Source organism: Hirundo rustica, chromosome 1 (genome assembly GCF_015227805.2).
Source record: "Hirundo rustica isolate bHirRus1 chromosome 1, bHirRus1.pri.v3, whole genome shotgun sequence".
NCBI classification, from domain to species: Eukaryota; Metazoa; Chordata; class Aves; order Passeriformes; family Hirundinidae; genus Hirundo; species Hirundo rustica.
In genome coordinates this window covers 66820127-66846364 of record NC_053450.1, presented here as the reverse complement: position 1 = coordinate 66846364, position 26238 = coordinate 66820127, and the positions used below count along the sequence as shown (strand labels likewise).

The following is a 26238-nucleotide window of genomic DNA, read 5'->3' as shown; positions in this document are numbered from 1 at the left end:
TGTAGATTGCCTACAGACCCGAGTGAGGTTTTCTGTCTGCTTTGATATGAAACAAGACGAGTAACATCTTTAAAGTCTACAGCTGGGCACAATTCCTGTCATGGCAGATGGAGCAGCAATCTCATCCACATTGCTTAGATGGGCATTTTCTCGTACAGCCAGGCTCTTCCACGGGAGCAAAAGGGACTAACTGATGTTACAGGGGCTACAGAATATATCATGAGCACCTAGAGGCTAGAGCTGTACTCTCCTTAACAGCACAGACAGGCTTTTAAGTACAACTTGATTTCAAGCACGCTTGCTCTCTCTGCAGGAGTGCCAACAGTCTTGCAGCCCCAGTCACAGCCATAAAACAACCCTTAAGGCAGGCCCCATGAGTAACTGTCAGGTCACAGCGGCATGGCATGAAAGGGGAGTGAAGAAGGTTGGCATTCCAGCAGCATCTCACATGTTGAGGGCTTGTTTCATAACCTGAAATGCCCCTTGCTTGAAAGGTCAGGGTGCATTACTATAGCAGAACTACTTTGGACAAGTAGCTCCTTGTCTGGAATATTTAGCTTGGCAAGTTGAGAATTTATTAAGCTTAAAAGAACAGTTGACTGTCATTAAAAACAACAACAACAGCAACAACAAAGAAATAAAGAAAGGATCAGCATAGGCTCAGGAGAAGTCCAGTGGCTGAGTAATCTTGAAGGTGAAAAATCTGAAAACCAGTCAGATATAACAGTCACATTGATTTTTGTGGGGAAAAAAGCGCAAAAATTTATTCATCTGGGAATAATTTTCTGCTAGTAGTCAAAGATTCTTTTGCATTGTTGCCATCCATTGGAGTAACATATTTTGGAGGAATCTTTGTCACAACCAGAAAGAATTAACAACACTGATTTCCCTTGATATTTATATAGCAAGGGAGAATGAAGAAGAATGAAGGAAGAAAAAGGACAAAAGGACAAGAATCTTCCCCTTTTCTTTGCATTTGTGCAAAGAGTTCTTCTGGATGAAATTTCAAATCTCAGCAAAAACAACTGCAAATTCCTGAAATATCTTTTAGATGAGTTAGGAGAAAAAAAATGTAAATTTCTCATAAAAACAAATGAAAGTGGAAGGAGATAAAGAAAGAGTACTTTGTTGAGTTAATGGATATAAAATCAGCTATTTTTTTTTTTTTATTTCTATCAGAATGGAATATTACAAATATTATTACTCGCTCTGGCAAAAAAATACTGCTTTTCAGAGAAGTGGGCATCATTTGGATATGTTCCCTTGCCTTTGGAATAGTATATTCACTGCCTTGGCACAACTATCCTTCCACAAAGGTCCAGTAACATTTTCTGCCATTGACACTTTGCTTCACTGCCATCCACTGCACATGTGCTGGAGGCATTTGTAATACTATGGTGAAGACGTGTGATCTCAGTGGGTTCGCACTGTCACTTTATATACTGACCAGATGGAAGACAGACTTTAGGCCAAACACTTCACTGGATTCCCATGTGTTGCAGCAAGAAGAGGCAGAGCTGCTAACACCTGAAGCAGTATCATAAATAAGGCCCTCAGGATACACATAGAGCCAGGGGAGTATTCTGTTCTGCTTTATTTCAAAATACACAGTGTAAGTTAAATACCATCATATCTATACAGCACAGAGACTTGTTTCTACTCATCAAATTAGAAAAGGACATAAACTGAAATGTCTAGAGGATATTGCACTAGCATTTCCCAGTTCTGACATGTGATATGACTTTAAAAATACCAGTTAACCATTAGGCCTGGTTTCCAAAACCAGTGTGAAAATTCTAGACTCTGCAATATTTCAGTAACGCTCCTTGTCTGCTGTCATACCATTTCAGTGGCTGAAATGAATACTGAGGCAGAAAATGTAAACCCAAAGGGTTTCTGGTATTTTTCACACGCAATATCTACATGGACAAATTCTTTTGAGTGGGAGCGGTTCCAGACTCAAATGATCAAACACTCAGATTATGTCAACCCCAGTTCATGTCCTTCTCGTGTGGCAACATAACCAGCATGACAGGCATTATCACTGCCCGGATGTGCAGGGGGAAAATCAGACTAAAACAGTGCAGCAAACTTGGAACAGGACATAAACATAAATCAGCAATACTATTGACTAATTAGTCTTGGAAAAAGCTGTGTGAACTAAATGCCCTGATGAACCATATTTGGTGCAAATCCCACATGCGTTGCATCACAGGCCACCTTCTTTTCACGGGATGTAGGGTTTTGTCTAGTTTTTGAATTGATATCCAGGTGGTGGTGTCAGCAGACAGATTTTGTTCACACTCCTTAAAGAGGGCACTTCTGCAGAAATGTACTATTGAAAACACCCTGAGGCACCAAATGAGAAGTTTCTTAAGGGGATGAGTTTCTGCACAAGCCACTAAGCCAGGGATGAAGAAGCTACACGTTCAGAACCTCCCTACCCTTTTTCTCTCTCTGAGGACACAAACTGGAAAATAGCCCTCATAGTTCCATCTGGTATTTGGGTCTCCCTTACTCATTTTGCAAAAAACGAGGGGAGTCTGGAGCTCAAGTAAATACTTTCAAAAATATTCATTGATTCCTAAGAACTAATATAAGTGAATCCAAGTCTTTGACTCATGTGTTTTGGTGTGAGTTTCCACAGGACTGTTGTACTGCAGTACAGAGTCCCCCTCCCCACAGGTACTGCTCAATTCCTTCTGAAAAAGCTCCACTTTGAAAGCTCCATGTTGATCCCATAGTATCTTTGATGAGACAAGTTTTCTTGGGTCCCCCTCAAATGGTGAACTTGCCGTTCCTCTGCTCACTGATGTACACCAGCCCTTCTTTGGACCTTGCTGCAGGCAGAGTCCACCTGTCCTGGGACATGACCTGGCAGCATACACCGCTTTCTTGTCTCACCAGCTGCTTGTACTTTCCTCTCCATCAGGTATTTTCCTCCCTCTTAGAGGGACTTTGTGCAATCTTTCCTAACACAGAGGCATTGTCTGGAGGTGGTTATGTGGCTCCTTGACTGTGCTCCAGTGACTTCTGTCTCCCAAGCGGATGTCAAGGGAGTTCATAGGAGTAGAAGATGTAGAAAGTTCAGTCTCTGCTAAAGCTTGGATTTGCTGCAGTTACAGCATTTCACAGATACTTTATGCATAGTAATTTGTGGCTGCAGTATAAACTCAATATAAACTTGATCTGCAAGCAGGTCTACCTAAATCAAATAGTTAAGATGCCCTGGATATAACCCTAAATCTTCATGTCAACTTCTGTAACAATTTGCAAGGACAGCCCTACAAATTTTGTTGGTGCTAGTATCTTTTTTATGCTACCTTTGGGGATCAAGTACTCTAGATTTTCACTCTAAGGATTGTAATTATGGGCTGTTAGCAAAGGGACTCCAGAGGTATTGGGAGAGCATGAGGGATGACGGTAACAGTGTTATTAAATTAGTCCAAAATCTCTACAGTACCTTGGAAGAAAATCACTTTTACAACATAACTGTGCCTTGTGAATATTTTTGAGACGGCATTCTTCAGAAGAATACAGAATAAGAACAATTCAGATGTGACAAAATGAGACAGTGTCCATCCTCTCATAGTCTTCAGGATTTTCAGTACTCTTTCGCTGGTGCTGTGAAGGCGAGCAAGCTTAAGCAGAACATAACCACAGAATGGGCTGTCAGCCCAGTCACCATCCCCTGAGGAAAACGTGGCAAGGCCAAATGATGTCACAGTCTTGGTGTGTTGGCTAAAATGCAGACTAAAGATTGCAGCGTTTGCTTGGTCTTTGTTTAAGACACAGAAATGAAGCAAACAGAAAGCAGTAGGTACCCACTGTATATGGTTGTTCTCCAACAGTTGCTGCAGTAGTTGCGTTTCTGGGACAGATAATGCAAAGTTACCTTTGCTGTCCCTTAGCTTTTACCAGTGAAATCAATGGTGATCCAGTGGCAGGTGCCTGCAGCGTGTGCACAGCCAACAAAATCAACTGGCATCTCTGCAGATGGAGGCTGTTTTCACAGAAGAAAGTCACTAAAGGTGGATAACATGAAGAGGAGGAAATGAGTGTTGTGATTCCTGCCGGCTGAGAGTGCACCAAGTAAACAATATACTTCCCAATTTCACTGCCATCAAGAAGACTGTAATTTGTACCAGATGGAAAACTCACCCCTCATCACACCAAAGTGTGACAGTACAGACAGTATATAGTGTGATAAGTATAGATACTGATGGCGCATCACCCAATAGCTGTTAGTTCACCAAGACTTATTAACACTGAGACTTCAAATCCAGGAACATTCCCACAAAGGCTGATCAATAACCATGTAACACACCTGCCCTTTTTTAGAAGCCTCAGGATCACATTCCCCCCTTGAAAAGTTATGATTGATTGACACAAACAGTGTACTGCTTGACCTTAGTCCAACACAAACAAGTAGTTTGTCTCTCTACCATAATCAATATCTACTTGTGTAAGAGCAAAAGCTGGCTGAAAGTCCTTAAGTGTCCAGAAACTCAACCCATCACAGTGTCCTTGAATGTCAGGATAGTAAGAAATACTTTGCACTAATTTTCTGTCCTATTTTTCTGGGTATTGTGCTCTGATAAAAACCCCAGGAGTTTATACATTTCATTATTATAAAGGAAAAGAATAGCATAGGTAGATTAAAGTCAGTGGAGCTGCAGAAAAAGTGTTAAAATTACAATCTGGTGCACTATTTATATATCTATACAAAAGGACATGATGTATTTTCAACTTCATCATGTGACCAGTCCCAGGGACTATTGCAGCCCTAATCTATGCACGTGCCTACAAATTTCGGTGACCTCTCACAAACTATGATCTCAAGTACACATAAGAGTGCTGACTGCTGTGCTGTGCTGCAGCTGTGTCACTACTCTAGAAGTCCACTCTTTTGAGTGAATTAAGCTTCTATAAGACAATAATAATTTCCCATCATAATATGTTACCTTTTCCAACATGCATCAAAGAAGTAGAGCATTGCTTCTTTAAATGTAGTGGATACAAAACTATTTGATTCTATCAACAAGACTAGCTGGAGTAGGAGCTGAAAGCTTATAAGGAGCAATGTGTTGCTTGGTTTAAGGTTTGTGCATGAACAAATTAAATCCCATATTTAGTAAATCTTTTGTGATAAATGTTATAAATAAAACCCTATTTATTCATAACATCACACCCTTGACTATGAATATTCATATTGCCAGCCATCAAGCATTAAATAAACACAGAGATACCTGACTGCAAGTAAAATTTGGTTGTGTTAAAACAAGAGTTCATTAGGCATATACAAACACCTGCATTATAATACTTAGCCAATTCAGTGCCATGAAACACATCAGATGCCTCTGTGTCTGTGGGATGTTACCCTAAAAGCCAGTCTCTCAGTCTGAGACTGCACTCAGGTATGTCCCATATCTAAAGAGAATAGTCCCAGCCAAGGGATAATCCAAATCAATTAGGGCTATTGGGAAATAACTCACTCTTGCCCATCTTTATTACAAAATAAATATCTCCTTTGGACCAAGAGCACAACTACAGAACTCTTCTGCTTGGCCCAGGAATGACAGCAGTTTCAATGCCAGAAGGCTGTTCTATCATTTGAACAGAGCTCTGCTTCCCTATATTTTGTTTATTGAGCAAAAGATTCAGAGGATTCATTGTTAAAGACATGTCTGTGAAGGCAACTGAAGAACATTATAATGTTGCAGGAAGCAGGAAAAGTAAAACAGAAATGAGAAAGATGCCAAACAATGACAGTCCTCTCTCCAGAGTTCTGCTTGTGACACCTCTTCAAGGGAAGAAATACATTATGAATGACATGTCACAGGCAGATCCTGGTCCCCAGTCACTGACTTCCTGCACATCCTAACAGGAGCTCACAGACAAGCCAAACTGGGGCTGGAGATTTCCTGTGAGGCAAGTTTCCAGCACCACTGCCTCAAAGACCCCTTCCCAGCACAATGTGGTGATGGAAGAGGCCAAAATATCTGGCAGCTTTTGCTGATGATGTGGTCCCTGGGAAGATTATAGTTAACTCTTTCAATTCAGAAATAATTGAAAGTCTTCTAAAATGTAAGAGGAGCAAAACCTGGTCCAGTCAGCTTCATAACTGGAGAACGATGTGGGTGCTTACAGCATTTACTTTTAAATTTCTTCCCAAGAGCCTTGGGATAGCTTCAGGCTAAGACCCAGGGTAAACTCTTTTGTTGTGGAAGAGTGAGAGAAGGGTGTTGTTCTGATTTGTTGTTGGATTTGGGGTTTTGGTTTGGGGATTTCTTTTGCAATCCTCTGCCTGGCACTTTTTGAGTGTGCTCTCTATGAGCTTAGGAATTAACTGTTCCTGGTGCAGGAATATGCCCAACTTGAGCCACAATACAGATGACCACTACAAATGGCCACACTAAAGAAAAGCCTTTATCCACACTGCCTCACCACCCCTGCTCTTGGTGAGGAAGAAAAGAGAAAGCACAATTTCTTTTAGCCTTTCTCCAAACCAGTAGCAGGAAGACAGGAGAGATCTGAAGGCTGAAATTGCTTTAGAGGCACACACAAACATGGGCTCTCTTGACCCCAGATATTTTGAAGAGAACAAGCATTGTCTGAAGTCTGGACAGCTCAGCCACTGATGCAAACACATGGATTCTATCTGTATGTGAGCACTTGAGTTTCATGGTTATAAATTTTGACAGTTTGCTCAGCTTGAATGCAGCATGAATTGGGTGCCAAATTGTGCACAAATTCAGGTGATCAGAAGACCACTGTGCTTGGCACAGTGACTTCTCAGCTCCAGCACTGCCAACAGGGCTCTCAGCAGAGCACGTGCACATGCCTGGGTGTGTATGCCAGATGGCAGGGCCAGCTCCTTCATCAAAGTCCATCCTGGCACTATCTGATACTTTGCCAGGAGAGGCCAGGTGACATTCTACCACACTGAAGCACTTGCAAGATTCTAGTCAAACTTTTGACAAGGGACCAATAAATGACATTAACTTCCTAAATAAGTTTATAGAGGTTCACTTTCCTGACCTTACTGGCTGTATCTCCTAGAGAGTAGGGGTGTTTGGCCTTGGTTTGTGGAAAATGAGAAGAATGTCATATCATAAAGCCAGACATAAATCCATAGTTCTTCCACAGTGATGGTTTTGAGGGGATAATTTTGAGAAGTACGCAAGAACTGCTTTCTATTAATGAGGCTTAAAATGGTTGTATAGAATATCTACCTTTGTAGATTTTTTCTTTCTCAGCTCGAAACAATTTAGCTTTTTTTTTTTTTTTTCCAAAGGGTCATATAAGGGATAATGAACAGAAGGGAACCCTTCCAACTGAGTTCATTGGTTGCAATCCAGTTACCATGATAGCTAGTAAACTAGAATTAGGGAGCTCCTGCTTTCTTTCTCCCACAACTAAATTACAATTTTCTTCTATGATATACAATGTCTGGGACAAAGCACAGAACCATGGAATTACCATAGATGTGCTGAGGTTTATGCAAACTTCAATTTTATCAGTTTGACTTACTGGTTATTCTACTGTTGCCATTCCTCTGAGTTATAAGACTTGTACTAGGCTCTATATGTAAAGATCTGTCTGGATGTAAATCTCACAAGTCAATGATTATATTTTTCTTTTAGTTTTGCTTGCTAGTAGACATCCTGAAGAAAATTAAATATATATTATGCTTCAGTAGAAGATTTACCCGCTGTTGTGAATAACAGCAAAAAGCAGAATAAGCCAAAAGAATCTCTAGTCACTTAGGTACCACTTGTGGTTCATGCTAAAAAAGGACTCCAACTGCTTAGGAATTCTCATCAGAAAATGCCTAATTATTCAAACTGAATGTGTTACAAAAGAAATGGTGCGGATTGAATTTTTTTCTCTATACTTAAAAAGTAAATTTTAAAAGGTTTCAATCAGCACTTTGTCAGTGCAGTTTTTAGTGCCTAATTCAGAAATGACATTTTGGTTGGAAACATGAGTTCATTGAAATTAATGACCCAACATTATTTGAAAATGAACCACTATTTAATTTCAAATTGGCCTGATCATCCTATCTACCCTTCTTACTATTCTCTGACATCCAGTTCAGGATATTTTCCAAAACACAGCCTTTTGGAAGGAAAATGTAGACAACAAGATTTTACTTTAATCAAAGAAGAAAAAAATAAAAAAAATCCTATCAGTTCTGATTATTCAATTGTGTGGCAAATAAAAAGAAATTTTACTTGATCTTTTTGCTGGTTTACAAGTTGAGTCACCCAGCCAGTCAAAAAACAGATCAGAAAGCAGATGTTCCCATTTTCTGCTGAAACTTGGAGATATTCAATTGAAATTCCACAGAGCAGCCAAGCTGTTAGTATCACACTTGTTATCACACTGGAAAAATGTGAATTAGAATTACACATATATCAATTCATTAGATGGCTGGAAAGAAAACAAACACACAATAGTTACTCACTGGAATCTAAATGCAATTGTCACTAATCACAGTGAGAAAGATAAATTAGGAACTTCGCAGCTGCTGAGACAAAAGGAATAATGTACTTCTAAGGCCAAAAGAAAGGTGATCAATGTGCCTCTTTCAGAAGTCTTTGTGACATAATAGCTTCATCACTGTACTTGTCTCATGGAGAGCAAATGTAAAAAGACATACCTGGTTTCAGTCTTGACACAGAAGCCGAGCGTTTTTGTATCACATCAAGTATTGTAGAGCTCAAGGGGAGACTCAGCCAGTACAAAAAAGATGATGCTTTATGCTCTATGTTTGAAAAGCCCTGTCTGTGCTTTGTTCACTTATATTCTTCTTAGGCAGATGTTACACCTGCTTACTGTTGCTCAGAACATGGAATGTATTTGCTGGAAAAGTAGAGCAACAATCTTAAATAAAAAAGACACTGAGGAAAAGTATGATTGAACATATCAGACCTGATTCACAACAATACACAGGTTATAAAAGTTTTGCTGAAAATTTGTCTTCTCTGCTTGCTGTAGGAGGTAGATGCCAGCTGGTTTAAAATCTGCTTGCTTGCACTGATTCCTTTCACTTACTCTGATGTTGATTTCAAGAAAAAGAGAAAAAAGAGAAAGCTGCTACTGCCATGGAATGATCTTTTTTTTTTTTTTTTTTCTTTTTTTTTAAGCTTCAATAATGTTTATGACCCTCAAGTTTTCTAAATGCTGCTGAAATGTGGCAATCTATATCACTTCAGAGGTACTAAGAAAAGCTCTGGACTAAAAATAATTAGTGCCCTAATTGCACAAAAGGAGAAGCACAGAGTCTTGCACTGCCCTGTCTGTGGTGTTTGGCAGATGCTCTCCATCATCAGGGAGCAGACTCCCTGGGAGTTTTTGCCTGTCAGTTGGCCTCAAGTCACCATTACTGCTGTCAAGCACATCCTATACCCCCTCCCATAAACGGATCAAACTTTAAAGTAATTTCAACAACCATAGTACTTCCTTTTGGAGTAACTACTCCAGAAACTACACTGCTTGCAAATGTACTTTATCACTCCTACAGTCCTCAGGAGAGCCATCTGTGAAACCGCAGGGTTTCATAGATGATTTGACCTAAAGCTAAGTAATTTTGTTTGTAGGGTTAGTGTTCAACCCCACTAAGGAAGCTGGGACAGATTAAATCATCTAGCACCCATCTACAGAAGGAGCAACAAGTGCAGCTGTGACAACACGACGTCAGTTCTCCAGCTTCATAGGCAACTCTGGAAATAGCCACTGAATCACCCATCGCACAGGCACAGCCAACACCCCACCACTGTGTAACAATCTCAAAGTCATTAGCTACAGAGCATTTTTCTGATTCTATCTCTGAAGGCACACAGGTTGTACAGGATCCTCCAGCTGTCTGGCATAAATATCTTCTCAAATGAGATCCCATCTGCTCAGGCCTGCTATGGAGTTCAGTCAAAGTCTTAAGTTCCAGGACCAGCTCTGCTTGCATGATCTGGCAGAAACCAGATTTACTGATAGGCATTTGCACATTTTATAACTTCTACGACCATGAAGCAGGTGCATGGAATGCCAGAGAATGGTTAGGACAGCATCTTAAAAAGCACACAAGATGACAAAAAATAATTGTGCGTGGCAGAATTTATCACCTCTTCAGGGAAAAGCTTCTGGCCTCTTGATCCAAACTATCTTCTGACATTGTACTTTATCTTCATCTCAAGTTTTATAAAACGTTAGCCAGTGGACCATTGATTATTTGAAACCACTGAATTAGATGATACATGCCTGAACAATTTTCTGTTTAACACCTTTCCCTTACCTATTTTTGGAAGCTTTTCTTGCTCATATACACATCATATCCAATGTATCATGGGGTCCTCAGGTGCAAAGTCAGCACCTTTGTGGATCTTTTTCTTATTTGGAGAATTCCCTTTCAGTTAGTTAAAAGAAATAGAGAAATGTTGAATCATCTGTCATATATCTACAGAGTGCACCAAGTTCTGCTCAGCATACAGATAATGGGGGAAAATATATTGAGCCAATTAATTTGAATCACTTAAAACAGAGGAAAAATAAAAAGTAAATGTAGAAGCTTGTCGTTCATCTTTTAGAAATGTCTCTTTTTTTCTTCACTGACTAATTCTTTAATGGATGAATAGAAGCAAATCCCAAGTAACCAAGTAGCAGTCAAAGAGTTTTAGGCATTTTAGTGAACTTTAAACTAAGATTCAAGGGGCTGTCTCTGAGCCTGACACTCAGTTACCTTGCCTGTTAGTAATTCAACAGACTGCTTATGAAATTGGCACCCACCAATAAAGCCCTGTACTTTGCAGAGCTACATATTAGTCACAAGTCCTATTTATAATGCTTTATGTATTCACCCATTTATCTGGTTGCCCAAAAACTATAATTTTTCTAAAATGTTCTAAGTCCCATCCCTGGTTACTGACATGCCTTATATAAATAACCTAAATGATGCTCAGGTAATCTGCATTTGCTCGATTCCAGCTGTGTTCTCCCAGTAGCCATGGGCCCCCGAGCACTTCCTGCAAATCCCCAGTGAAATGTGTTGTGCTGGGTTTGACTGAGCCTTACGGTGCCCCCCTTTGCAATGTGCTCTCATCCAGCTGATGCCCTTTTCTTGCAAGAGAAAAGAATGGTCCTTTCCAATATGAGTAAATTTTGAGTATTTCTTGAGTTCACATGGAACTAGATTTATTGCCTGTTGCTGAAAGTTTGTTTTGTTTTGTTTTGTTTTGTTTTTTTTTTGTTTGGTTTTTTTTTTTTTTGTCTTGAAGTTTGCTTCAGCAAATGCTGTTCTTTGTTTTTTCTTAATTTAATATGGAGTTAAAGGGCATGAACTTGAAACTGGGAATAAATGTGCATTTGACATCCTGCTTGCTGCTCCTGCTTCTTATTTCTATGTGTAACAGACAAACTGTTTCTTTTCAGAAATTCTTTTACTCATAGTTGTCCATTGCATGTAAGTTTGAGTGTGCAAATACTGTTAATCGAGAAGCTGGCTTGGGAAAAAGCATTTTTAATATTCCCCTTTGAATCCAGTGCAAAGTTATTGCATCCAACTAATCTTAAACTAAGAAACTTTTTGTTGTTGTTTTTGTGATGAAGATATAAAAGTAGAAAGCTTCTAATTCTGAAAAATATCACCCAGTCTTCAAGAGTCCTATTTTTCTTCAGTATGTAATTCACCATAAATAAAGCATTTATAAATTTGTCTCTGAGCTGTTTTAAAGATCTTGGGAACATGCAGAGATACTTGATCTATACTTTCAGCCAGTTAGATAGTAGATACATGCTAATGTTCTTATCAAATATCAGTCTTGAATTACATTATAGTCACTCTTGTTTAGAATTCAATGTCAAAAAGACTGGTTATGGAAGTATTAGAGTTTGATATGTTTGCTTATCTTCCACTGAAAAATTGATTTGCACTGAAAGTGAAAAGTTCTTTAAAATGAAGGCAAGAAGTACTAAACTCACTTCCCACTCTGTTAATTGTCTTATTGCAGCTTTACAAAATTGTCATAAAAATTTAGCAACTAAAAATTAAATTAACTCTTCTTTATTAATATAACAAGCATTAAAGGGGAGTGAAATGAAAAGATACATTACTTATTTTGCTCTATTCACTACCTCTTGCTCACTATCTACTGAGAGTTTGCAGGGATGTTTTATCACCTCCATCAAGATACAAAAACTTCTCCCAGTTTCCACCTGAGCTGACTCACTTTTGACCTGGTTACCATCACTTTATTTCCAAAATAGTGGATGCTAATGCATCAAATTCTGTCCACTTTCAGACTGAGATCCCTTTGAATGAACAGGATTGAACACCCTAGTAATGCAATCACCAAAATAGACATACTTGTTTCCAACTCATCCTAAATAAAAGTATCTTGTATTACACTGAAAGTATTTATTTTTCATTTTTAAACTATCATATGGGTAATTTATATGTTTTAAACGTTTTATCTGAAGATTTAAATAGACAAATAATTTTTTACTTTCTGTTTTCCACCAATAGATGGCAGGTGAAGCTCTAGAAAATTATTCACTTGATATGGCATGAGATACCCTATAATTTAAAAGTACATAGCTAGCTGTAAATTACTGCTCTCTGATACCTCTTTAGATGGATCATGATTTAGTCCTAGCCCATCCACCTTGCATTTCAAACCTTAGTCTAAGTTTAGCTCTTGTTGTATGCATAACTCATTTCTTTTGTCTTACTCCATTAGGTCAAACTAAATTTTGTGCACGCTGGCTTTCTCTCTTGGTCGAGAAGGTGTTGTCAGTGTGGTGTAGCAGCTGTTACATTCATTCAGGGTCTTAAGAATGAGCTTTCTGTAACTAAACAAGAAAAGTTCTGCATTCATACATGTCAGAAATCACACCAAATATAAGCCACAACAGAATGTCTTAAAGCTCAGGCTTTGATTTCCAGTTCCAGAAAAGCTAGAAACACAAGGAGGAAGTGCAGGAGGAGAAAGAGTCTATTACACTGACAAAGCTTATTCTAATATACCTCATTAAGGAAGCTCTTAATGGGATAATATAGTTCTTCATATGTGATGCTGCATAATTTTAATTCATTTGCTTTTTCCAAAACACAAAAGCAGAATGGATGAAATCTTATTTACATATAAACTAAAAGGATACAGTGCTAAAAGTCACAATAGAGTGGTAAAAAAAGATAAAGATTTTCTTCTGCTCACGTTATAACTATTTTAAGGACAACAAGTAATATGCTGCAGTCAATTAATGGTAGGATCTAATTGAAAAATGAATAGAAGTGTGCATAAACCATAGGGGTTTAGGACTGCAGAGCACAAAAGGATACTTTTCCCTCCAGGCAATCTGCATTAGTAAATGAACTTTTTTTTTCCTGCAAAATGATTTCCTGAATTCTCCTGAAATTTCCTGAAAGTCTGCCTCATGATAGCCCTGCTGTTACTGGCAATCTAAGTATTGATGACTAAGTGATCACTAGAGCTCAGCTGGTTCTTGTATATATCAAAATACCTTCCCCAGGCTGACCAAGCAGATAGATTTGATTGCTCTCATTCTGGCATGGCAGCCTTGATGATTTCTATTAATTCACTCCATCCAGTAATCTTTGCATTTTTATAAGTTAATTTGGTTTTCTGAGCTCCACTTCTAAGTGTAATTCTCAGCATGTATTCCACGGTATTTGGTATCTTCCACTGCTTTGCTGGCAACAGCAGGAAAATATGGGCAAACCCCAAGGTCATCAAGAAGCATCAATGGTTACACACTGAACAACAAAGTTCATGCAGCTCAGTCAGTGACTATTAATCACTCTCTACCAGTATTGTTACAGAAAAGAAGGGAGAATATCTGAAGCTGCTTCAAATTAACAGCTCTCCAGCGAACTGGGGAAATTTGGCAGCATACATCATGATCAAAACAAATTACAAAACCTAATTTTGGTTGACCAGTTCAGGTGCCTTTGTCTTTCTAGTCCAGACAACAAAGACAAGACAGCTGTTTGAATGACCCTCTGTGGGAGAACCTTGACTACACAGGAACCTCAACTTCCATCTCTATCAGCTCAGGCAAATACCCCAAATAAGACAACACAAATGACCCCTTCAGACACTGTACTTCACTAAATGTGAAACAAATGGGTGCAATTAACAAACAAATTCCCAATGGCCAGGTCACAGCATGCAAAACCAGCACATGACCGCAAACGTGACAGTAACACGATGCTACGCTGTACATTACCCTGACCCTCAAATAACAGACAGCATATTCTATCACAACAGAACTATTAAATAATCAGACTGTCTCAAAGCTACACATTTGCCCTTAGCTTGTCTTTGCTTGGAGCCTCTCTCCCTGAAGAGTAAACTTTTCATTCAAAGCTCAACTGAGAGCAGTCTGTAGTCAGTGAAACTGCAGAGAAAGGTCTGTAAACAATACCTGCTCTGTAGAGAACAAGCTGACCTTTATAGATGTTAAACAAAACAAAAAGGGTTGATTGATGCTGGGCAGTACCTGCTCTCCAAAATATTAAAACCAAGAAAGTCACTGGAAGGTTAGTTCATGAACATACAGAGTGCTAAATTGTGTCAGTGGCTGGTGGGGTAGGGAAGGGGAAATCATGATTTGGTAAAATATTTAGGATAAAAGGTCCATATCCTCAGTTGGAAAAGGAAAAATTCTGTAATACTGTCTTCTGATAAATGGAAAAAACCCAAAAACCTGTTATCTAGAGTAGGTCAGTTGCTGAAGTCTCCATGACCCATTTTTTTAAAATTCTGATTAACACAGTAAGACATCATATGTTTTTTAGAAAAAGAAATCTATTTGTAAACTCCAACAGATAACTACAATGTAGCCACAAATGTGCTACTAATATAGAAAAAGACAATCTAACCTAGATAGAATTACAGATTCACTTGTGTTGGAAAAGGCCCTTCAGGTCATCAAGTCAAACCACAACCCAGCACTGCCAAGTCCCCCCTTAAACTATATCCCTCAGAGCAACATCCACAAGTCTTTTAAATATCTCCAGGGCTTTCAACTCAACCACTTCTCTGGGCAGCCTGTACCAATGCTTTATAAACCCTTCAGTGAACAAACTGTTACTAATATGCAATTTAAGGAGTAATTTGAGGTAATTTCTTCTTGTTCTGTCACTTCTGACTTGGGAAGAGACTGATATGACCTCACTACAACCTCCTTTCTGGTAGTTTCTGTTTCAGACTGCCTGTGTCTTGTCAAGCCCCACAGCTCTCATCCAGTGGTAACAGGACACAAGCAGTTATTTACAGACAACTACAATGCTATCTTGGAAGCAAAAGGCACAACCCCACAGCAGCTTTCCAGTACTGTAAACTAGGACCTAACCATGTACTGAAAGCAATGTCCAGGACAGAATTACCTTAATACAAAAACATTTGTGCCCAAAATGTAGTGCTGTCCTTGTCACGCTTTTTATATGCTTTAACTGTGGTTTCTAGAAGACAGCAAAAGTGCCTTTGGACAGCAGAGGAGCTGTCTGGCATTAGAGCTGTTTGCAATGCAGGATGCCCTGGAGGAAATTAAGGATCATATTATGATTATGCAAGAAATCTGCTGAGAATCTGAGATGAAAGTGTTGAGATCATTGAAATCAAGAGGTATTTTATATTTCAGTGGGACCAGCATCTCTCCCTGGCTTTTGAACAAAAATATAAATCATGTAGCTCCAAAAAAAAAAAAAAAAATTAATAATCAACACATTTTAGACAATTTTGTCTAAAGTGAGGAAGAGAGCTCTGCTAATGAAACCTGAATGTGCAGGTACATGTCTTGGGATTGGCTGTTAGGTAAGCCCCGAATTAAACTGTGGCAAAAAGAAGTGACTTTTCAGACAACTCCCAAGAGCAAAGTTATGATCACATTAGGAATCTGTGTTAAAGAGACAAAAAAGCTTGTGAAACCAGTGCAGCAATGTATAAAGATAGGAGAGAGAAATGTAGTTATACAACAATAAATGCATTCAGCAGATCAGGCATAACACTTGTTGACATGGACTGATTTTCAGAAATTCTGAGCTGAGTTTGATGGAGGCTCAGGATCACTGAATATCAAGGAAACTTACTTTATTCCTGTGCACTCTCTAACACACTGCATAGTAGTAACCCAGTCATTTTAGCTGCAGACAAATGATTGAAACCTACATTTTCCTGGTTACAAACTAAAACTATTTACCATCGGTGTGGCCTCTGTGAAATCCATCAGGAGGTCACCTGGCTCCAAAGCAAATGTACTCCCAGCATCTGTGGAACTCTAAAAGCAAAAAGGAAACCCAGCATTGGAATAAATAACCACTTAATTTCTGTAATTTCGTTGTTTATTTTTGTTGGTTTTTTTAAATTCCTTCAAAGTCAGATTGCCAAATGGATTCAAAATTTCACACTATGTTTTTCAGGTATGGCTACTCAGGACAGAGAACATAATTATGTACCTTTAAAATCCAAGTGAGTAATCCTGAGCCACTTCCCACTAATTCTGATGAAAAACTGTTATGGATTGTGGCTGGGTCTTGGAGCAGGCTCTAAATACTTCCTTGCATAACAAGTTAAACATATTACTACAACTCTGCATTAAAAAACTACTCTTAAATGTAAAATTACTCCATCTAGGGAAAAGCTTTTGCTCACAGCTCCCTCGTACCCTTCCTGAGCCTTCTCCTAAGAGACATAAGCTCATCTCTTTGTGTGTTACCTTGCCACCAGGTGAAACCTGTGTTTGTCCTTCCGATGTTTGTGGTGTACACGTTTTCTGTGACCCAGGAGATGCTGAAGACACAGGTGTCGATGCTGCTGCTGCTGCTGCCAGTGCTGGAGGAAGGTCATCTTCATCACTGCCGTTGATAAAAAACAGACAGATTTTCTCATTAGAAAACACCACCAGACTTTTGACTGCACTTGTGTCAGAGGAGGCACTGGTAACCTGTATGTCTGCTGTAGTGCTTTGAAGTGAAGCTCCATTTACTCTTCCCTCTGAAATGCAGCTATCTTTTCCAGTAAATTAGATTTTTTTTTTTTAAGCTTTAAAGATTCCTTAAGAGTGGGTTGGCTAGGTAGGTACTTCTCATCTGCAAATGAAAATCTTATGGTTATTAGGTGCAAGCAGCATTTCTATGTATATGTATATATGCATAAATGAACTGACTAGATATTACTCCACTTTAATGTTTATTTTCTTCTATGGAGGCTGGCAGCATTGATAAGAACACATATGGTGACATCCATCCATGGATCTGACTGCTCCATTGGCTTCAGACAATGGTAGATTTGACACCCATTACAGAGCTACAGAGCTAGTCTATGCTGCTATTTTCAAACTGCTTTTAAAGGAATTTGATTGACTCCAAAAAGGATCCCTTTAAAAAGCCTTGTGAGGGTATCTTTTTACTGTCCCATTTATTCCATTTACACAGAAAACATTTTATTTAAGATGAGGTTGCACGCTTCTCCTGGGCTTTAGGCCGTCAAGCTGACCCCTTTCCATCTCACCTACTGTCACTACTAAGTGAAAGCCAGTAAAGAATGTTACACCTTCATTTACTTTTGCAGAACCCCATGGACTATAGATCACTGGGATCAGTCAGCCCTGAGTCAGGGTGTTTCCAGTTGTTAATTGGAGCTGGATAGAGGTAAACAGAGTCATAATTTGGCCTACAGAAGCCTTATTACTGGGAATGATGTGTGAAAAGGAAAGACTACAGATTGACAGTTTAATGCACAGTGAAAAATAATGAGAAAAATTACTTCTGCTCATGAAACAGCACTAATTTTGACTACCAATTAGGTACTCACGGTGCACAGAAGCCTGTCATGCCAGCTTGGCAGATACTTCCAGAACAGACCTACGCTTGATTTAGTGCCACTTGAAGGCAGCATGCCTGGGTAACACAGCAAACTTCAAAACTACAGGACATACAGGTTACACGACCTTATTCTGGGTATTCTGGGTTGCCTAGCAATGTTTTCTAATTATGATATAAAATTTTGGTGGTTATAATTTTCAAACTTCTTTTTTTTTTTTTTTCTTCTGGGTAAGGATAGAATTCAGCACCACAGCATGTGCAGCACACAGGTTTTTATATTGGAAAGAAAATGTGAAATCTTTTGGACCTGTTGAATAGACATTTTATTAATGTAACAAGCTCAGAGCTGGGCTTTTGACCTAGTTAATCTCTCTTTCAGGAACATGTAGCTGACATTTTCCCGGTCCTTGCTCCCCACTCTCAGCAGGAGTTCACTGGCACCCTCTCCATCCTTGCTGGGTAAAGCTTCTCTGATGTATACAAGGAAGTGGAAAAAAAGAGTTAAGGTTGATTTATCAGCCATCAAGCTATCAGCTCACTAGCTGTAAGGCTGAGAATTTGCCTTCACTGTACTACTTTTACAATAATCCTTTGCTGTTTCTTCACATTTCCCATATTTGCATTCCAGATACAAGATAATTTAAACTGGATGGAATTTGAGTTATTAAAAAAAAAAATAAAAATTACAGCCCGTATTTTTAACCAGGGAGTCTTTGGCCCTACACATGGCCACAGCATAGGTGACAACTGTGCTTAGATGTGTTCATCTGCTGTTCCTTGCACCTAATACTGGACAACTGAAAATCCACATGGGAGAAAGACATGTTCAAAACTGCTCCTCAAAACTTCATCCATCAAAAAGTGACGTGATTGCATGTTTCCACATGCAATTCTTGGCCTCTCGGACAAACACAAATTTGGCTAATAGCTCATTTTCGTCCTAGCTTCAATTTGAGTAGTTCTTCTCTTTTTTCTCCTAAATAATTTTTCAGTTTTGGTAATGCAGATTGTGAAAAAGACAATGTTCTTAACAGTGAAACAAAAAATAACAATATATTGATATTTATTAGAATCCTTTTGAAGAGACAGAAGAGTTTTCCTAATGTTGATAAATTGAATGTTGAAATCCTGGATGGACTAACAGTTGCCATTCCACACAGAAGGCATACATATTTTTTCTTTATTAGGGCATTGGTATTCTTGTACTAATATGCTGACATTATCCCTTTTCCCCCTTAATTTCTGGCCTTGTCTGTCTTTTCATGGGAAGAGAAATCAGCACTGACTGCTCAGTACCTCACATCTCTAGAGACTTTCAAGCAGAATGAATTACATGAAAATGGGATGCCAAAGGCCTGTAGGCACAGATCCCTCTTTCCAGGATGAAGAGAATTAGTTTTGCTGTCTGTAGCTGTAGCAGGCTCAGCAATTTCTTCATGTGACAAATCATAGAGCAGGAGGGTGCTCTCTGAGATGGAATGGCTCACAGCACAGCTTGATGTCCCAAAAACTAAAGACTGTTTTCCTCATCTTGCAAATGGGGTTGTAATGAAGCCAACAGAGCGGCTTGCTCGAGCTCACACCAGGTCTTTGACATTTCATGTGGTAAAGAGGTTTTTAATTCTTAACCCTTAAGCTTGGGAAAAGGTGGATGGCCTGCAATTCAAAGGGTGAGCCACTGCATAGTAAAGACCAGTTCATTTTGTATTAAAAGCATGAAGATTCTCAGTGATGAAAGGAATGATATTGGTATAAGATCATTATCAGGTAATTGCATTCATTTCTTTCATAAGGCATAGCTAGAGCAATAATTAACATCCCCTTTCATTTTCAGCTGTAGTAGGCAAAACCACAAAGATAGTGCTGTATGCTACTCACAAACTGTACTGCCTCGTTAACTTCCTCACACGAGGAGCTTTGACCTCCTGCTTTTCTGTAGGGACAGTTGTTGGTGTAGTTTCAGGTCTCACTGGAGCTGGACTTCTAAAAATAGCAAGAAAAACATATGTCATACAGGCTCTATTTAAACTGCTTCAGGCATATCAACAAAGTTCTAACTCATCAACACTTATTTATCTTGCAAAGTGGCAAGTGCCCATTGAAGTTCGTCCTTTTGTTCCATTTATAGTTCACAGGCCAGTGTGTGTCTGTCTGTACAGAAAAGGATGTGTGAACTCACTCTCCTGTGCTGGACGTACCATTTATAGAAGCAGCCACTCGTTACAAACACAGAGCCTATGTGAAAGACCATGTGGAAATGTCACTGTTTCCAAAATACCACATTTTAATAACAGACCAGCAGTTCAGTCACGTCAGAAGTATTTTTACAAAACATATGTTTAACAAAAACTATTTTATGAATTGTGAAACCTGTTCTGCTTAGAAAAGTTTTTATTTGAAATTAAATCTTACCCTTCCACAGCTGAAAGATCAGCTCAAGGGAAATGAACTAATGAATTTGATCCAAGAAAAATGATCAAATTTTCTAACTTTCTAAAAAAAAGCAAAACTCAGACATGTTTCAGATGCTCATTAATGTGAAATACATCTGCAGAGCTCCAGCAAAGGACAGATATGGCAGTGAGGAGGTCCACATGAAACACTCTTCTCCTTAACTATTTATCATTAGAATTAACTCAGCCTTCAATAAAAAAACCATGAACACTAAATAAAAGATCCTTGGAAGTGACCTTGGAAGGAAACCATTTCAACCATGAGCTTGAGGGGCACGAAGCCACATTAAACATCTTAAATGCTGCTTTTATTTAAGCAACAGGTTATGATTAAATACACTATATGTATACTATAAACATAATAAATATGCCAAACATTAAAAAAATAATTTGAAAGTCCTGATTAACAATTTGTGAAATGGTATTCTACCATCTAATCTGACATAAGATTCTAAATTAGTAACTTGAGCAGCCCTACTGACAGGACTGCTCATGCACTGAGGTACATTCCACAAATGGCAAAAGTTTTTCTAGTCTACGCGCATTGTATTAGTCTTCTAAAGCCTGAATAAGATACGCATGTTTAATCTTCTCAACTGCAGATCCTTCTGATGCCCATGTGTATTTTAAGCTTTGTTAACTCTCTTTGATAACTTCTGAACCTGATGTCAAGCTACAACAGAACCTACTGAGATGGCACAGCCTTCAGGTTATATATTCAGTTCTCCTAAATATTTTTTTGGTTTTGGAGAGGTCACAGAGCATAACATGGAACAATGGAAAGTAATAATGTACAAAGGACATTAAAAAATCATAAACCTGACTACTAGTTCCATTTGTCATAAGCAACTTTTGTCAACTATTTACCTGCTATTTGTTCCCATTAATTTCAAGAAGTTAGCATAGATAGCAGCAAGATATCTATATCAGATATATTTCCTTTCAACCGTTCAAATTTCAGTGTCAGACATTTATAGCACAGATTTCTCAATGACATTGATGCAGAACAAGCCAGCCACATCTGAAGACCTTTTACTGAGTTTATTAGGCTATTAGGCTGGCAAATAAGGTGAAGATAAACAAAGGGGAAAAAAAGCCCAAATCATCTGTTTCAGTCTTGAATTTAACATACCTGACCTGAAAATCTGTGAATCAATGTCATTATGGAAGCTCCAAAAATTGTTTTGATCAAGTCAGATTTCAGATTGGAAGACAACACTAGCTGAAGCAAAGGTAGCTTTTGGCTACTGAAAAAAATTACTTGTTCAATTTACGCAAAGTGATTTCCAATTGAAGTCTGACATAAGCAGGATAACTATGTTAAGACACATTAAACAATGGATAGCCAAATTCTGAAGGTGTGTACATGAATGTAATTATCATGTCATTATTTTCAGCTCAAATATATAAGCTGACATTCTTGCTCTGTGTCAGTGGTCCTCACAACTTTCCAATAATTTTTTAAAAGGCTGCCTTACAATTTTTAAACCTTTTCATCAACTCAGTGAGAGTGGAAACAAAAATAGTGGTATAAACTACATGAGCTGAATAACATTTCCTCAAAATGATAGCAAGCCATGCACTAATGTTATGAAGGGGCTCAAGAAACAGCAAAGTGTAGAACAGGAAAGCTGGTTACAAATCTACTTCCAGTTCATGGCCACTTCAAATTTCTCAGGGCAGCATTATAACCTGTGATGTAAGTAGTTCAGATACTTTCACACAAAGGAAGATTTTGAGTAATAATTTCAGCTCTTTTATTATGCTTCATTTTACAAAGCCTGTGTATTTCCTTTGAAATACCACATATTTGTTTGTAATTCAATGAAATAAAAGAGGAAGAGGTGGGGCTTTTGAAGCAGTTATTTCAATTGTCACAATCAAATTTTTGTTTGAAAAGATGTAGTGCAATTTTGTAACTAAAGCAGTTTACAATGATTTCAAAGCAAGTTATAAAACTCACTTATACCTATAAAAATTTTAAATTCTAAATCTGAATTAATGCTGAAAAAAAGGTTTAACATGAAAAATGTCACTCAACTGTTAATAAAATGTTTGAGATACAAACAGCACCTACTCTCTAGTCCAATAAAAAGATGAAAAGCTTACTATTCTCCTTTGAATGCTGCAGATTTTCAAGTAGGAAAAAAAGTCAAGTAAACATTAGACACACCTACTCCTATTTCAGTCATTGTAATTGCTCAGATAAAGTTTACTTACATTTTGTATCACACCAGTAAAGTATTCCACTCTCATTACAAAATCAATACCATTTTAAAAGCAAGATCTTCTTTCCCATTATGATAAAATTTTGACATAATTTTTGTTAGAGGCTGGTGGCAGCAACTACCTTTCCCCTGATATTCATCAGGCCTCTGGGGGAGACACAAGCACCATTTATTGCACATTTTGAGAAGCTGCAGGTTAGCTAGGATGTAAATTGAAGTTACTCCTGAATGAAAAGGAGCTGTGGCAATGCCTCTACCCAAAGAGGCCATTAGCACAAGATGAGATGTTAGACTAGTTCTACCAACTGCAGAGCTTGATTTTTGCCCTCATTAAAACCTTGCTAGGCTACCTCTTTCCACACCAGACTAAAAATTCCATGGCAGCTGCTGTTTCATCTCCAAACACTCTTCCTCAGTCTGAAGCCGCTCAAAAGTGTTGCTAGTCTCTCAACAGTAACTAGATGCAAGAAATGCCCAGCTTGATCAACCCAGCACCTGATCTGTGTTTTAAAAATGGCAGGTTTTTAACATCACAGAAATTCTTTAAAAGACCTCATTGATATTCCAGAAAAAGTAGCAGAATAACTTCTGTTATTATCCTTTGATTTCTACAGCCAGAATTCTTATGTGGAAAGATATGACTTTTGAAGGGAAAGCCTGTAATTATTTCAATTATTTAAATAGAGTGATTACGTGCAGATATCACCATTTCAAGTTTGTAGTCCTATATAAATCACACAGCTATATAAACTACTGTAGTCCTGTACAAAGTATAGCTTGAGGAAAACCAAAAGTGTTAAAGAATCAGTGGGACTCAGGATTAAAATGAAAAAGAAAATGTATAGTGCATTACTGTTCCTTTAGAAGGCTCTTTTTCAATGTCATTAATGCATAAGAAACCTTTTTTCTGTAACAGTACCCAACCACCACTGCATACAAATGAAGGTACTGAACCGAGACAGAGTTACTTAATGACCTGGCGCCTTGCATAAAAATCTGTCACTTCCTGGTGAGAATGACAATAACAACCACGAATGTCAGCATGAAGTGGCAGGTGATCAGAAGCTGCCTGTGCCCTGAGAGCCCCAGCACACTCCTGAGCCACAGCCAGCACACTCTCCTGAACTAGCTTTAGCCTGTTTCACAAGCCTGCACAGCAACACAAACATGACCCAGAGAGAGATCCCCCCTCCACCAAACCCAAGGAATCTCTTCTGTTCTCAGACTAGCAGCCAAGAAGGCAACTGCAACCAAAACTGCTCACAAAAAAAATATTACCCTGTGGGGCATTTCAAGTGACCACAGATGTGTGCTGGTTTAGCTTGAATCTTCCTTGGGGGCAGAATGCATATGCTTATGCTGAGGGTCTCAGGGTGTCCCACCCCACTTTGGCTCAGTTTGCAGGGCTGAGGATGCACTGCTCCTGCACTGTTCCTGCACTATCCCTTTGTGCACCATGGCTTCCTTGTCCCCTGCTTAGGTGACTCTGGGCAGACCTCCAGGCTTGTTTGAAATGTGGCAATTGGGCCATGTGGAATCAAATGGCTGTCCACCTAATAAATTGAACAGCATTAATTAACTTCTCTTACCTTGGAGGATCCAGTTCAGGATTTTAAAACCATCAAAGTCTGCTGGGGGAACACACTTCCTGCATTCGTCCTTAATGGATTTTATCCTCTTTGCTTCTGTTTGTGCCTATTTTGTCATCTGGAACAATCCCTCTCCCTGTGTCTTCCCAAACTAATGCCAAGAGATAGAGGATAAAAGCCCCACAATTTACGAAGATGCAGCCAGCTGCATGAAAAGTTGACCTGCTTTCAGGTGCTGACTCATGGAAAAGAAAAGCCCCAGAGGCTGATCTTGGCTTCAGAATTCCCTTTGAGTGGGAACATGGTAGTGAAAACTTGGGAAGGATAAGCAAGAAAGAAAGGATGGAAAAGGAAAAAATATTTGATAGATGCATTCTCTTGTATATAAAAGACATAGCCTAACAAGCTAAGCAAACACAGACAAACACTTGAAACTTTCCTAAGCCTGTGCTCTAAGGATTTCACGTATTTCTTTTCCAAAGGTCATCTGAACTTAAGAAACAATATGTTCTTTTTCACTTTGATAAGGGAGATTTTCTCAGAAGACAGGTTAGCTCTTCAAAATATTGCTTGGACATTTTAAATCTACTGCCCATATCAAATTTTCTGAATAAAATTTTTTTCTTCTTTTTACCTCCCATACTCCACTCCCTATAGATTGCAGATGCGTAGCAAAGATCCTTGCTTCAGCTTATGTACTTTTCTTACTCACCAATTGAGTTCTGTTCCTTGTAAAGGGAAAAAAGTCCCCCCCTCCACTGCCCTTACAATGAAAATGTATGTGCAGTCTAGACAAAAATACACTGCTCCTGTGGCCCAACAGATAGATAATGATACAGGAACTGCTCTTCTCTCACAGCTTGGGGTAATGTAGGAAGTCAACGCCTGGTATCTAGGGCCAAACAGGGCTACAAATCCTATCCCTCCTCACAGCAACCAGGACAGCCATTATGAATTCTGTGCTTTCCAAAGAGCCTAGGCACAGTTAGGAGACATGGGACAGAACCAAAGAAATGCACCTCAAGTGGAGTATTTCATCAGCTTAACCTCACCTGAAAGGTCTAAGTACTGTTCCTTTCTCTGTAGTTTGGAGGTTAAGAATAAGATTACAAACAATTCATCAGCATTTGGCTTCAGGCAGGAGGTCAAAGAGGTCTTTAAGGCTCAGAATGAAGTCAAAGAACATACCTAGGTATGCTATCTGCAATCTTTAATGGAGAGTGGCATGCAAAGTCTATTCAAGAGTTCAGCTTGAAGTTATGACTTTGTTGCAGAAATTACTGTGTGAAGTTCCTGCAAAAAGCTCGAGCATTAATCCATCAATCCATTAAACAAGGTGCTATCGACACTCAGTACCTGTCCATGTACTGAGACCAGGGTGATATGTATTTAGATATTTGCTTTATTTTTGGAAATGGTGGTTGAAATTTTTCAGTTGGAGAATGATGCTTTATTCTTATTTTTTAAGGTAAGGACTGAATGAGAAAAGGAGCTTTTTAAAAGCAATTCAAATTTCTTGAGAAGAAGCTGGCATAGATAATGATTTTGGTTTACCTAGAATATTTTACAATATATTTAGAAGGCGATATTTAGATGCAATATTTCAGACTCTGCTTCACAAAGTTAACTCCATTCTGAGTTTAAGAAAAAACATCCTGCTTGAAATCACTGAAGTTCATGCCAGGTGAGACTAAGCACATAATTCTTGATCAGCTTCAGTTCTGAACTTCCTGCAGGTTCTTTTGGATATATCTAGTTCCCTAAGGAACTGAAGTCTTCAACTTGAGGAAACGAGCAGCCCATGATCATTCAGGTGACATATCGACTGGCATGAAAGCTACCCTGACATTCACTGCACGTATATGTATAAAAACAGACACTGAGGTGATAGTTTCAGATGGAATTGTGTACAGACTAGGCAAACATCACTACACTAATCACTACAAAATATGCTTATACAGTCATATTTTGAGAGCACCTGCAGAGAACCAGAGTTTTCTGAAAAACATAGTTCAGGTTCAGACTGCAGCAGGTATGTCAGTGAGATATTAGCTCAGAGAGCAACAAAAGTTGACAATTTAAATGTTAATATAGTTTTGTGCAGGTGGGAACAGGGAGGGAAAAGC

General features: G+C 38.7%; 1 protein-coding gene across 3 annotated transcripts in view; it reads right to left on the bottom strand.

Moving 5' to 3' along the window:
* The window catches only part of EPB41L4B (erythrocyte membrane protein band 4.1 like 4B), a 170248-nt gene that overhangs the window by 13327 nt on the left and 130683 nt on the right, over nucleotides 1–26238 (bottom strand). For all 3 annotated transcript variants that reach the window (XM_040078806.2, XM_040078816.2, XM_040078825.2), the window contains 3 exons: nucleotides 19721–19825; nucleotides 16735–16873; nucleotides 16219–16296 (listed from right to left, as the gene is read on the bottom strand). In XM_040078806.2, coding sequence (XP_039934740.1) covers nucleotides 16219–16296; nucleotides 16735–16873; nucleotides 19721–19825 — 322 coding nt within the window. The remainder of the gene's footprint in view (nucleotides 1–16218; nucleotides 16297–16734; nucleotides 16874–19720; nucleotides 19826–26238) is intronic.